This window comes from Tiliqua scincoides, chromosome 5, assembly GCF_035046505.1.
Source record: "Tiliqua scincoides isolate rTilSci1 chromosome 5, rTilSci1.hap2, whole genome shotgun sequence".
NCBI lineage: Eukaryota > Metazoa > Chordata > Lepidosauria > Squamata > Scincidae > Tiliqua > Tiliqua scincoides.
This window is the reverse complement of record NC_089825.1, coordinates 136,759,235-136,772,867: the sequence shown is the minus strand read 5'-3', so window position 1 is coordinate 136,772,867 and position 13,633 is coordinate 136,759,235. Positions and strand designations below refer to the sequence as shown.

At 44.0% G+C, this 13,633-nt stretch overlaps 1 protein-coding gene across 1 annotated transcript in view; it reads left to right on the top strand.

The window, feature by feature from the left end:
- LOC136653774 (vomeronasal type-2 receptor 26-like) overlaps positions 1-13,633 on the top strand; it is a 50,407-nt gene continuing 36,774 nt past the window's right edge. The window contains exons 1-2 of the mRNA XM_066630653.1: positions 1-47; positions 1,481-1,584. Coding sequence (XP_066486750.1) covers positions 1-47; positions 1,481-1,584 — 151 coding nt within the window. The remainder of the gene's footprint in view (positions 48-1,480; positions 1,585-13,633) is intronic.

Here is a 13,633-nt window from a genome sequence, read left to right as displayed (position 1 = left end):
ATGGAGAAGATCTCCACAGCCACCATATACTTCCCCTTGGTGCTCAGGTACGTTGGCACAAAGGACAACCAAACACTGCAAAAGACCAACATGCTGAAGGTGATGAACTTGGCTTCATTGAAAGTATCTGGTAACTTCCTGGCTAGGAAAGCCACAGTGAAGCTGACAATGGCCAGGAAGCCCAAAAAGCCCAAGACACAGTAGAACATGAGAGCTGAACCTTCATTACATTGCAGTACAATTTCTTTGGTGATTGAGTGCATGTCAGCATCTGGGAATGGAGGGGATGTTGAGAGCCACACAGTACAAAGTGTGGCTTGAAAAAGGGAGCAGGAAAGAACCATGGAGCTGGCCAGTTGATTCCCCACCCATTTCCTCACCCTCGAGCCTGGCTTGGTAGCCATGAAAGCTAAAATGACAATGGTGGTCTTGGCCAATATACAGGAAACAGCCACTGTGAAGATGATGCTGAAACCAGTTTGTCGAACGAGGCACACTGTCTTCCCAGGCTGTCCAATGAAGATCAATACACAAAGGAAGGAGAGCAAGAGAGAGATGAGGAGAGCGTAGGTGAGGTTCTGATTGTTGGCTTTGACAATGGGAGTGTCTTTGTTCTTCATAAAGATGCCCATCACAGAAGCTGTGATGAAAGAAAAGGAAAGGGCTGAAGCAGCCAAACCAATTCCCAAATGATCCCCATAAGACAAAAAGCTGAAGATTTTTGGAGCGCAGGAATCCTGGCCAGGGTTTGAATACTGATCTTCTGGACATTCAAAGCAATTATCAGTGTCTGGAAAACAAGAGCTGGTTTCAGTATATGACAGCCCCATACACAATTCACTGCTGTAACTAAGCATTCCTGTTACAGAATCTGGAATCAAAGCTGCTAATTGTAAACAGAAACAGAAAAGATTTTTTTGCAGTTGGGATGGGGGTCAATTCCTCCCCCCAATTTAGTGGGATGTGATCTGGTTGATTCCAGCTAACCATGGATGGCAATCTTTGAAGTTAACACTACCTCCACATTATTGATTATTATTTATGTAACACAGTGGTGCTCAATAGGTGGATCGCGATCTACCGGTAGATCGCAAGGCAAAATTTTTAGATCGCGGAGCCCTGTCTCTCCAAACTGTTAATATGTCAGTTTCGTCTAGTGACATATTTAGTGACGAAACTGACATATTTAGCTGACACTAAACTGACACTGAAACTGACACTTTAGCTGCTCTTCAGGCATGCAGCAACAAAACTTACGAAACTGTCTAGACTCTAGTCAGTTTCATCAGTTTCGTGGTGCTGCATGCGGGAAGAGCAGGAGCGAAAGTGCTCGGTGGCGAGAGGGGGAGCTGGGCTGCACTGGACTGAGGTGCTTCCTGGGGCTCTGTAGCGGAAGGGGGAGGGGCAGGAGTTCAAGATGGAGTCGCTCTGATGGCGGTTGCAGCGGGAGGCCCCGAGTGACCCTCCCCTTCCCTTCCAGTCAGGTCTGGCCCAGCCCAGCCCAGCCAGGCCCAGTCCAGCCACCCCTGGAGGAGCCCAGAGGTAAGTGCTGCGTCCGCTGCCGCTCTCGGTCGGGGCTGACAGGTGAGATGACCCCCCTGGCCCCCCTGCTGCTGCAGGAGGAGGGCTGGTGGGAGCAGTGTCTCCCCCACCTGCCGCCTGCATGCACAGCCCCTCTCCATGGAAATGGGGAAGCCCCCCACCCCTTCTGAGGAGGACCTGTGACGCCTCCCTCTGCCTGCTGCTCTCAGGGCGCAGCCACAAAGAGTTTGGGGGGGGAGCTCCTTCCCCCATAGTGCAGCAAGGCAGGGCATGTGCCTCTTGGGGGGACCTGTGGCTGCCCCCAGTATGTGGGGTGGGGAGAGAGGAGAGGCCTCCCATGTGCTTCCTGAAGCATCTGGTGGGCCACTGTGGGGCACAGGAAGTTGGACTTGGTGGGCCTCCTCTTACCTGGTCCAGCAGGGGCTCCATACATCATAGGGGGTGTCTGTCAGACGCTTCCTTCCCCCCTGGTAGATCTCCGGGCCTTGCTGGGTTTCAAAGTAGCTCTCGAGTCAAAAAAGTGTGAGCACCCCTGATGTAACAGCATTAATGTCCCTTGTAAATTATTGATTGATTGATTGATTGATTGATTGATTGATTGATTGATTGATTGATTGGGCAATACAGAAAATGTTGACTGATGGACGGTTGATTTATCAAGTGGAGTAAAAGAGTAAATTCACTTGCGTATTACAGTAAAAAGAGTAAATTCAGCAGGTACAGTGTGCTTTATGGTCTTATCGGACAGCAGATGTGACAACCAGTTAACAACACTTTCTAATTTGAGCCATTTTTATCTGTTCCAGCAGTGTAGCTAGAGGAGGTACAAACCACTAAGTTTTGCAGGGAGACTCACCATGACGTGCAAGCTGCCCCCTCCCCTTTGGAGCCTTTCTACACGTGTCAGTTTTGCTCTAGCAGCCCAGAACAGCTCCAAAAAGGAGGGGGACTGGTCTCTTGCATGGCGCTGTGAGGCTGCCTGCAAAATTTTGTGCTTTGCACCCGCTCAAGCTACTCTACTGACTTGGACAATCAGATACAGAGATGCTGCCAATACATATGTTGATGTTTATGTGACATATCTTACTGTCTTGGGTTGAAATCTTCCCTTCTGGACACGGGAGGCAGTTGTAGCAGCAAAAAGTCTCCCCTTCCTTCTTTCTCCTGAAGAAACCTGAACGACAATTGTCATTACACACTGAAAGGGGCAGTACCTGCTGGGAAATGGGAGTGGGGAATATTTCAGCATCATGAGATGTGTTTTGGGAATAAACATCTCTCAAAGAAGACGGACTGCTACTGGCTCTGCTTCCCCACAATCACTACCTGTGCACCCCACCAGTCCTGCCTTACTGTGTGGTGGGGAGCCGGGAGGACTTCACTGTCTCAAGAATGGGCTGGGCATGAGCATCAGCTCCACCTGCAAAACCAGCAATCAAGTGGTTCCAGTTTGCTTCTGCTCCTTCATGCTTGTTACAAATGCATTACAATTTGCTTTCATTTGCCACCCTGGTGCTTTTTTTGGTCAGTTGCTAAATTGATCAGTTTACAGCTCCTGCTCCTGTTATAATAGACTTGGCATCCTAAAGTAAGGCTAACCCAAAATGCCCCTTAAGTTTCCTACATACCAATCCTAACCTGCCCTGGACCAGGTAGGCCCGCAGGCCTGCCCCACATCTAAGGTAGGTTAGGATTGAAAGTGGCTCAGCCCAGGGTAAGGGGAATTGCTTTTCCTTACCCCAGGTAAAGCAGCGGCAGCAGCCCTAATGGGGCTACTCAAATCTCTGCCTCTGATCCTAGCAGCCCGGAACTGCTACAGACTGCCCAGGAACAAGGATAGGATTCCTCTCCCGATGGTGCAAAAGTGCTTTACGACACTTCCATGAGACTGATGGACCAACGGAAGGGACATGCGCCATCCCAGGGCACTTTCAGGACTCCACCCATAGTCTCATTTGCAGGTTTCAACATTGAAAACATATTTATTGATTTATATTGATGACGGAGGAAAATTGGAAGGTTCTTCTCAGAGGCTGCTTTTGGCAGCCACCTTTTTATCTCCAAGAAGTCCTGTGGTATTGGCCCAACTAACCATAAAGCATTGTTCTAAGGCAGTGGTTCCCAAACTTTTTAGCATCAGGACCTACGTCAAAAATTTTTCACTTTACCAGCTGCTAAAGCCTCTGTGGCTATAATGGTGACTGCGCAGCAGTCAACACTGAGGAATTTATAAGATACTCTTGAAAAGTTCAAATACTGCACCTGGTTAAACCTGCTGGGCCAAACAATGGCATCCTCCTGAATAGTGAGCACCTTGTCTGTGAAAATCACTGGGTCTACTTTTCCAACTCTGATTCTCAGAAAAGACATGTTTGGGAATGTGACCCAGTTGATAAGATCATATCCAGCTAATAATTCCCCATTTTCATCAAAGGAAATCCTTTTCCCAGTAGTGGTGTTAAAGGCAACATTTCTCAAATAGTGGTGAAGCTACAAGGAACCACAACAGAAGAATTTCAAAGGACGCACAAGACATACTAATACATAACAGTGTGTTCATCTTTGACAATCGAGGGATAGGATGAAGAGCCCGAACTTAACTAAATCCCCACATGGTGATGTAGCAGCATTGGCACGGGCTACACAATGCAGCAGCCACAATTCAGACCTGCTCCGGTGATATTTGCTTGCGCAAGGCCACACTGATCTGTGCAGGTGGATCAGGCCCAGAAAGGGGCTCAGAATTTGGTGCACACTGTTATCAAGCCCACCCCTCCTGGACCCAATATGCCCACCCCCCACTCCCATCCCCTCCCTGTTACGCTCACCACCACCATGTTCAACTCACAGAAGCCCCAGTCTATTCTGTCCCCTGCTCCAGGTTTACCTGCTCCAACAGGCCTCCATCACTCCCCAGCATGTGCAGGAAGGCTCTGGCCTTTCTCCTGGTATGCTGGTTTCCTGCACTCTCGTGAAAGGCTTTAACGCACTTTTGTGGCAGCCTGCACCGGATGAACACACTTTCCATCAGTACAGATGGTGGAAAGCTTTAGGGTTTAAAGCCAAGGTTTAAAAGCTTTATCCAGGCTACTTTTAGTAATGGTGGTGGTGGTAGTGGTAGTAGCAGTAAAATACCAATGAATGCAAGCTAGTAGTGTTGTTCTGTTGATAGTGCTTCTATCTACATGGCACTTTTCAGAAGAACAAAATCCAATTCCAGAAAGAGACACAACAGAGACAATCAGGACAACCCCCTACTAGCAGGTTTACAAGAGAACTAACATGAACCTAAAAGAAAAGCAAATGCTGCCTTGCGCATGAGTTAATAAATGAAGGAGTGTGCCTGTTTTGCAAGAGGTGTCTCCTTTTCCAAGAAATTCTGGGTATCCACTTGGAATTGGCTTCTGTCTCTGTAAAGCACATGCCGAACTGAGTAAGGATGGATTCATTCATCCCTCCCATCTGATTCCATTCCTTATTCCAGTGGTTCTCAAACTTTTTATAGGCCTAGAGGCTGCTGCCTGATGCTGATGGGGCAGCAGAGCTCCCCCTCCAGCAGGAGCTTGTCCAACCTTTGAAAACAGAACTTAATCTGCCTTGTGGGTTTCATGAACCACCAAAACGTAGGTCATGACCCACTGGGTTCCAGGACCCACTGTTTGAGAACTACTGGCTTAGTCCTTTTTCTTCCATCTCCCCTGCCTCCTGCCCCTGAGCTGACGGAAGGTGAAGGGGGATAACAAGATGCAGACATGAGTAGGAGAGAAAACTGAGTGAATTAGTCCTCGTTATGGCAATGTGGCTGTTGAAAAGGAGGCGACTCTAGATTTCAACACACTCTTGCAATCAACCATCCAGTTTTGGAGTTGTGTGAGATGGTCAAGAACTTCCCTATATTCACTCTCTCCAACCCATGCATAATATCACATGTCTCAATTATGCCCCATCCCGCAGGAACCTTCTTTCTAGACTGAATAGCCCCAAACACAGTGGACTTTCTTCTTGTGGGAGATATCCCCATCCACTAATCTTTTTGTTCACCATTACCTGCCATGGTGGATTATCTCCGATCTTATCTCTCCATCCATATTCCATTGCTCTGTTTTTGAATTTTGATGAATACATGGAATGCAAAGCATGTGCCACAGCATAGACAGCATTGTAGACGCTGTAGCTGTGGCTAGTCATGCTGGTTTCAAACACAGACCCAGGAAGAGTCTCCAGCTTCTCCTCTCCAGTGCAGATCTCTCTGCCCACCTGATTTGCAACAGAGCTGGGGAATGAACATTCAAATGCCTTTTCCCAGAATTCCCTGAAAAAGCCATCTTCTTTTTGGGAGGCAGGATTTCTGAGCTGAATAAATTTCTGGAATCCAAGTAGCTCTTCAGAGTGAATGGCAAAAGACAGAGCGCCGTGGAGGAAATCAATGTCCCAATCCCTTTGGAAGGAAAATGATGTGAACTCCATCTGGCCTGTCATAATCCAGACTTTACCCTTGATCTTTGCTGCTATACCCTCAAACTCAGCAAAGTGGTTCAGCATCCTCAAGCTCATTGTGGTCTGAATTTCTCCATACACAAGCACAACATTGGCAGTGCTTCTTGTAATGGTGTTGATTGTTTGGAAACTGTCACTCTCCATTTTGGTAATAGATGACGATATGGTTGCAAATCGTGCTATGAAGTCAAAGCAGATGCCTCTCTGGGTAAACATGGTAAGCACAGTGCCTATAAACACCTCCGTATTGTCTTCATTATGAGAAACCACTCCAATCCACGTCCACGCAAAATGTAACAGTAACTGGAGAATCCCTCTATATTGTTGGGCTTCAGCAGGGACCATCTGATGGAAGAAGACTTGAGTGTTGTCGTTCATCACTGGAGGACAGCCATACAGAAACTAAAGATAATTTGAAACAGGGGATGGGAAGATATAGTTTCAAAATAAACTCTACGCACAGGTTTTGGTTTATACTGATATACTTGCCAAATGGTTTCAGGGCAAGCCTTTGGCCACTGAGATCCAATCAAGTTTCAATTTCAGTCAGTCTTTTATATATATATATATATAAAACAGCAATCTTCAACTACTGTGCCATGGCATATTGGTGCGCCATGAGGGGTCCAAAGCCATGCCACAGGATTTTGGAGATGGACATTTATTAGTAGGTCATTGAGAAATGTGAGCCCATCACCAACAGAATGCTGTGCCTTGTCAATGGGCCAAAAACAGATGCTAAACAATTTTAGCACTTTGTCAGTGTGCCAGGAGGTGAAAAAGGTTGAGAACTGCCGATATAAAGAAGGAGTCGAAATAATACTTATTTGGATCAATATGATGGAAATATAAAGGCAGAATTTCAGAAGGTATTTTGATGCAAAGACTGTACACTGTGGATTAGCAACATGCAATAGAATACTAGAAGACTGTTAGACTGCCAAAGTTTGTTGGACACCTAGATGATTGTTGGAAGTTCATGGTGCATAGCTACACTCTCCAATTCCTTTCCTAGGCTGCACTTCCAGTTCTGCTGTTCCTCTGTATCTAAACAGACAAGAATCAAATTCAAACCGAGCAATGGAAGGCAGCATATTCGCTGAAGGGTGCATTAGACAGACCGTCTCTCTTGGAACTTTACTTATAGTGCACCTAACCAAAGGTTTCCCAGTGACATAGTAATAAAAAACCTTTTATTCATCTCGCTTTCATCTGCTTTGCTAACGTCCACATCTTACCTGTGGAATCTTGTACTTGCACAGAATGGTGGCCATATGTAGGGGAACTATGGAGTTAGGTCCCCCAATGACAGCCACTGGAATGCTTTTTCTGCCACACTTGAAGTTAGGCACAATTCTGCCCCACCCAAAGAGAAGTTCTACTGAGGCACGATAGATCCAGCTTTCAGTGAAGTGGCTGTTATAGAGGTGGAAGCCCAGAGTGGCATTGGGTAAAATCAAGGGATTTGCATTGATCTCCTTGACTGCAAATTCCAAGGCCAGAATGTGCTGATAATTCTGAGTCAGGAACCTGCAATGAGCATGACAAGCCTACGTAAATAAGATCACAGCATTTGTTTTTTCACCGTACAGGTGTTTCTTGATTCAGAGTTAAAGCCTTTCACCCATATGATGCCAGCTGTCTAAGAAAAAAAGGGAGGATAATCATCATTATTGTTATTGCAAAACTAGGCACAGCAGTCTTTCAGAAAAGAAAAAGGTAAATATACATTCTGTCATTCTGCAGCAACAGTGACAGAGTGACAATGAATGGACGTCAAGGTTCATCTCGAAATATTCTCTACCTTCTGAAACTAGATCCAAACCACAACCAGTTTGCCTGAAGATATTACCATCACATTTGTAGGATACAATTAATGCACACACACACCCCTTACATGTATTCATCGGAGAGTTCCTCTGATGGATGTTTCACAAAAGTGATCTCATCTGAAAATATGTAGATCTGGGAAAGAATGCCAGCAATGACAAGGTCTCCTGCCTGGAAATACTTGTGGAGAATAGCAAGAGGGTTACTGATTGCACACCTCACAATAGGAACCTTGCACACAATCTGTGGCAGCATCACAAACACTGACACCAAGAATACAATCATCTTGCAGGGAAAAAATCAGCCCTGCACCATCTAAGACATGTCAATAATTCCTCTGCCACCCCCTTTTCATTTGTGCATCTTGGAATAGCACAGCGGACGTAAATGGGCACTCGCTCCCCAGAATAGAAGTGCAGATGGCACAATGTAAACAATTAGGGAATAGACCAACAGAATCCAGTGTGATTCTGCACCATGTCTGAACTGCATCCTGGATATTAATAACATCCTGTAGTTGAAGCCTGTAGTTTTACGAGTCACCACTAGATGCCCCTTGGAAATTTGCAGAGGGGGCAAAAACACTAGATTTAATCACAGGTAATTTGATAACCACAAGGGACATTATTGCCTCCTCAGAATTATAGGTTCCCTTGAAGTGGGTGGGAGTAGGACAGCTGTGTGCTGGATGATTATCTCCTGGCCAAATGCATCCCAGTTCTTGGCATCCCCGGCAGTGGCGTCACAAGGGTTTGCATCACCTGGTGCGGGAGAGCTGCACATCACACCCATGATGGACCTCTCCCATGTGCAAAGGGAGTGGGCGTGGTGATGTACCATTGCCCCACCGCACTGTTTTTTAGGCTAAAACTTTTGATAGAATAGAAATAGTCCTTCACCAGTTATTTCATTGCATCCTGAATGAAATTACACGTCAAACGATATATAAGATGATGGTTTTATTCAAAAATATCAAGATTTTAAAAATTTTGGCTAGTAGTGGTGTCACCCCAATGTGTGGTGTCACCCCTGTGTGTTGTCACCCGGTGCGGCCTGCACCCCCTGCGCCCCCTAGTGATGCCACTGATTCCTGGACATTCAAGTCTATTTTTTGTGTCCTAATTTTTTACATTTGCATAAATGGGCAACAAACAAATGATAATTGGATAGCAAACCACATATATCTTAAGCCTCTTATTCCAGTCCTAACCCTCACTCCTTCCTTTGCTTTTTTAAATTTAAAAAGTATGCCTAATATAAATACACGTATGTTAGGACACAAATGTCCAAGACTGGAACACATTGAACTAGGACATCATTATCCGGTCGAGGACACAATGGTCCTGACACTCAAGTGAATATAGCATTTTTAAAATGCTATTTTAAAAATACATAGCCTATTTTTAAAAAGGGAAAGAGGGGGGACCCGGGACACTATAGGCTGGTCAGCCTAACATCCATACCGGGTAAGATGGTGGAATGCCTCATCAAAGATAGGATCTCAAAACACATAGACGAACAGGCCTTGCTGAGGGAGAGTCAGCATGGCTTCTGTAAGGGTAAGTCTTGCCTCACGAACCTTATAGAATTCTTTGAAAAGGTCAACAGGCATGTGGATGCGGGAGAACCTGTGGACATTATATATCTGGACTTTCAGAAGGCGTTTGACACGGTCCCTCACCAAAGACTACTGAAAAAACTCCACAGTCAGGGAATTAGAGGACAGGTCCTCTCGTGGATTGAGAACTGGTTGGAGGCCAGGAAGCAGAGAGTGGGTGTCAATGGGCAATTTTCACAATAGAGAGAGGTGAAAAGTGGTGTGCCCCAAGGATCTGTCCTGGGACCGGTGCTTTTCAACCTCTTCATAAATGACCTGGAGACAGGGTTGAGCAGTGAAGTGGCTAAGTTTGCAGACGACACCAAACTTTTCTGAGTGGTGAAGACCAGAAGTGATTGTGAGGAGCTCCAGAAGGATCTCTCCAGACTGGCAGAATGGGCAGCAAAATGGCAGGTGCGCTTCAATGTCTGTAAGTGTAAAGTCATGCACATTGAGGCAAACAATCAAAACTTTAAATATAAGCTGATGGGTTCTGAGCTGTCTGTGACAGATCAGGAGAGAGATCTTGGGGTGGTGGTGGACAGGTCGATGAAAGTGTCGACCCAATGTGCAGCGGCAGTGAAGAAGGCCAATTCTATGCTTGGGATCATTAGGAAGGGTATTGAGAACAAAACGGCTAGTATTATAATGCCGTTGTACAAATTGATGGAAAGGCCACACCTGGAGTATTGTGTCCAGTTCTGGTCGCCGCATCTCAAAAAAGACATAGTGGAAATGGAAAAGGTGCAAAAGAGAGCGACTAAGATGATTACGGGGCTGGGGCACCTTCCTTATGAGGAAAGGCTACGGCGTTTGGGCCTCTTCAGCCTAGAAAAGAGACGCATGAGGGGGGACATGATTGAGACATACAAAATTATGCAGGGGATGGACAGAGTGGATAGGGAGATGCTCTTTACACTCTCACATAATACCAGAACCAGGGGACATCCACTCAAATTAAGTGTTGGGCGGGTTAGGACAGACAAAAGAATATATTTCTTTACTCAGCATGTGGTTGTTCTGTGGAACTCCTTGCCACAGGTTGTGGTGATGGCGTCTAGCCTAGACGCCTTTAAAAGGGGATTGGACAAGTTTCTGGAGGAAAAATCCATTATGGGGTACAAGCCATGATGTGTATGCGCAACCTCCTGATTTTAGAAATGTCAGAATGCCAGATGCAAGGGAGGGCACCAGGATGAGGTCTCTTGTTATCTGGTGTGCTCCCTGGGGCATTTGGTGGGCCACTGTGAGATACAGGAAGCTGGACTAGATGGGCCTATGGCCTGATCCAGTGGGGCTGTTCTTATGTTCTTATGTTCTAGCATACTGGTTAAGAGACCAAGAATGTCCAGTTAGAAGATGGTGTCAAACTTGTTTCATACAGAGGGCTGAAGCTGGCATTAATTGTGACTGCTTTGGGCCGAAATGTCATATTTAAGCAGTAAATGACATCATTAAGCAGATGATGACCAGAACTAAGCACTGTGTTCTCACATAGAAACTAATTAGCTGCAGGAAACTGCAGGTTTTGGTTTTGGTTTCTCAGCAAGAGGCTTGAATTTTTTTTTTTTCATTTGGTCATTTAATGGCATACTAACCTAATTTGACTGTGGATTTGATTGACTTTTTTTGGATATAAAAATTTGGAAAGTAGCCCTGGATACAAAATTAGAAAGTAGCCCTGCAGGAAGTGGCTCGAGCTGGTGTTGATAAAAATGGCTTTTGAAAATCTAAAAGATGATCATGAAATCCAGGCCTTGTTGGTGGACTTTCTGATGGATTTTAGAAGAGAAACGAAGCAACAAGTCAGAGAACTCTCTGAACAAATTGGGCAAATAAGCTCCTCCCTTGTAAACTCGCGGGAACAGATTATAAACAATAGAGAAGAAAAAAGAATGGATCAGATGTCAGGTGAAGTTAAAGAAGTGGAGTATTTTGAAATGGGACACGAGATGGAAGAAGCAATTGTTATAATAACTGGGAATCTTAAGGAAGAAAAAAGACGAAATGTTCAGAGAGCAAGCTGTCTCAAGAAGAGGAAGAATTTATGGATTGAATTCAAGAATAACAGAATGAAAAAGAAGAAAGAAAAACAGAGGGGGGGACTTAAGAAGAAAAAGAAGAAAAAGAAGAAGTGGAAGAACCATTAGGAGGACTAAGAGGGAACACCAATAAGATAGAGTACAAAGTAAACAATAAGAAGAAGGGCGAAATGGTTGAATAATAAATAGAATTTTTTTTAAAAAACATATTAAATTAAAATAGATGTAAATGAAAATTTGAAATATAAATATTGTGGAAATTAAGTGGTATTAAGATAAATATTTTATTAATTAGATTAAGCTAAAGTGGATGAAAAGGGAATTTGGAATATAAGTATTGTGAAAATTAAAGTGGTAAATATATGAAATAAATTAGATGGAACTGCAATTTTGGAATATAAGTATTGTGTAAAATATAATGGTACTAAGACAAATAAAAGGGTTATTTTATAAAAAAGAAGGTAAATAAAGTAAATTATAGATGTCAATTTATTTTGGAGAAAATATTAAACCTGTATTTTGGGTTAATAAATATGTGGTGGATAAGCAAAGTATAATATTATTGTAATTGGAGATATTTGTTTTTAGATGTGATATTAGAAATTAAGAATCAGATAAGAGATTGTATTTTAGAGGTTTATTTAGTGGTAAGAAGAGTCTATAAGTAAAAATTTGAAGCCTTTTTTTGATTGGATAGTTATGGAAAATGATGTATAACATGTTATAAGAGATATTGAAGGAGGTAATACCATGGTAATCGGAGACTTCTTTTATAGATGTCATATTAGAAATTAAGAATCAGATAAGAAAGATTTTATTTTAGAGACTAGTTTAGTGGTAAGAAGAGTATATAAGTAAAAGTTTGAAGTGTTTTTTTTTTTATGATGGGATAGATAAGGTTAGAGGAAAAATATGGAATTTTAAAGTATTAACCAGTTGGGTAAAAGACTATGATAATTTTTGTATTGATTATTAATTTCGTTTGGATTAAAGTTTGTTGTAATCGATGGCCACCACCCTCATGTGTAACCTATGTAGTCCTAGCCCTAAGTCTACCCAATTTTCCTTACCTGTATCTGTAATAAATAAATAAAGCATTATATAAAAATAAAAAAAGAAACTCATTAGCTGCAAATGATCGAAAGGAAAATTCGCAAATCATGTTCATATTTTCAAGATAAGAGAGAGCCCAACTGTCACACTGGGAGAGCCCAATTATAATGGGAGCTGGATAAATTGCTTCAATGGGCCGCATTTGACCCACAGGCCTTCTGTTTGACACCCCAGATTGAGAAGTAGGCATTGCTATTTTGCTGGTGCAGACTTGAAAAGCCCTGTGTTGACCTTCCAAGCTGACACAGGGGTTAGAATTTGGGAGAGGAGGCCTCTACTGGTCACACCCTGTTCTGCTCCTCACCCTCCTCCACCCAGAAATGCCTTTGCCTCCCCCTCCCCCCAGCCTCTGCATGCAGGCAACCACTGCAGTCAGGGTAAGCAGATCCAATGGAGGACAGAGCATTGGTCGGATTCAAATAAATTGACAACAGGTTCAATGTCCTAATGACCATTTTAAGTATACCAAAAGATATACCCAAAGGTAGTTTAACTCTTGGGTGGATGCCATCATTGCCAGGTGGCTTATTGATCTTTAACTTATCAATTAGGTCTGAAACATCTTCTCTTTTAACCTCTATCTGACTTAATTCCTTGTTCCAAGTTCCATGTATCTGGAATTCCAAGTTCATGTATCTGACTTGATACATGTTGGTTACAGAAGCACAGCTAGAGGGGATGCAAAGCACTAAGTTTTGGAGGGAGCCTCACCCCACCATGCAAGCAACATCTCCCCCCTCCCCTTCAGAACCTTTCTGTGTCACTAGTGCAAAATGGAGATGTACACCTGGCTCCAAAGTGGAGGGGCCACTTGCATGGCGCAGTGAGGCTCCCTGCAAAACTTAGTGCTTTGCACCCCCTGCACGTTTACTGCATCGCACCAGAATGTCCATGTGCCAAAAACTATTCTTATTTTCTTTCCCAGATGTGGATGAATGTTTTCAGTGTGCTGAAGATCATTATGAATGATCAAAAAGCCAACAATCGAAACCTCACCTATGCCCTGCTCGTG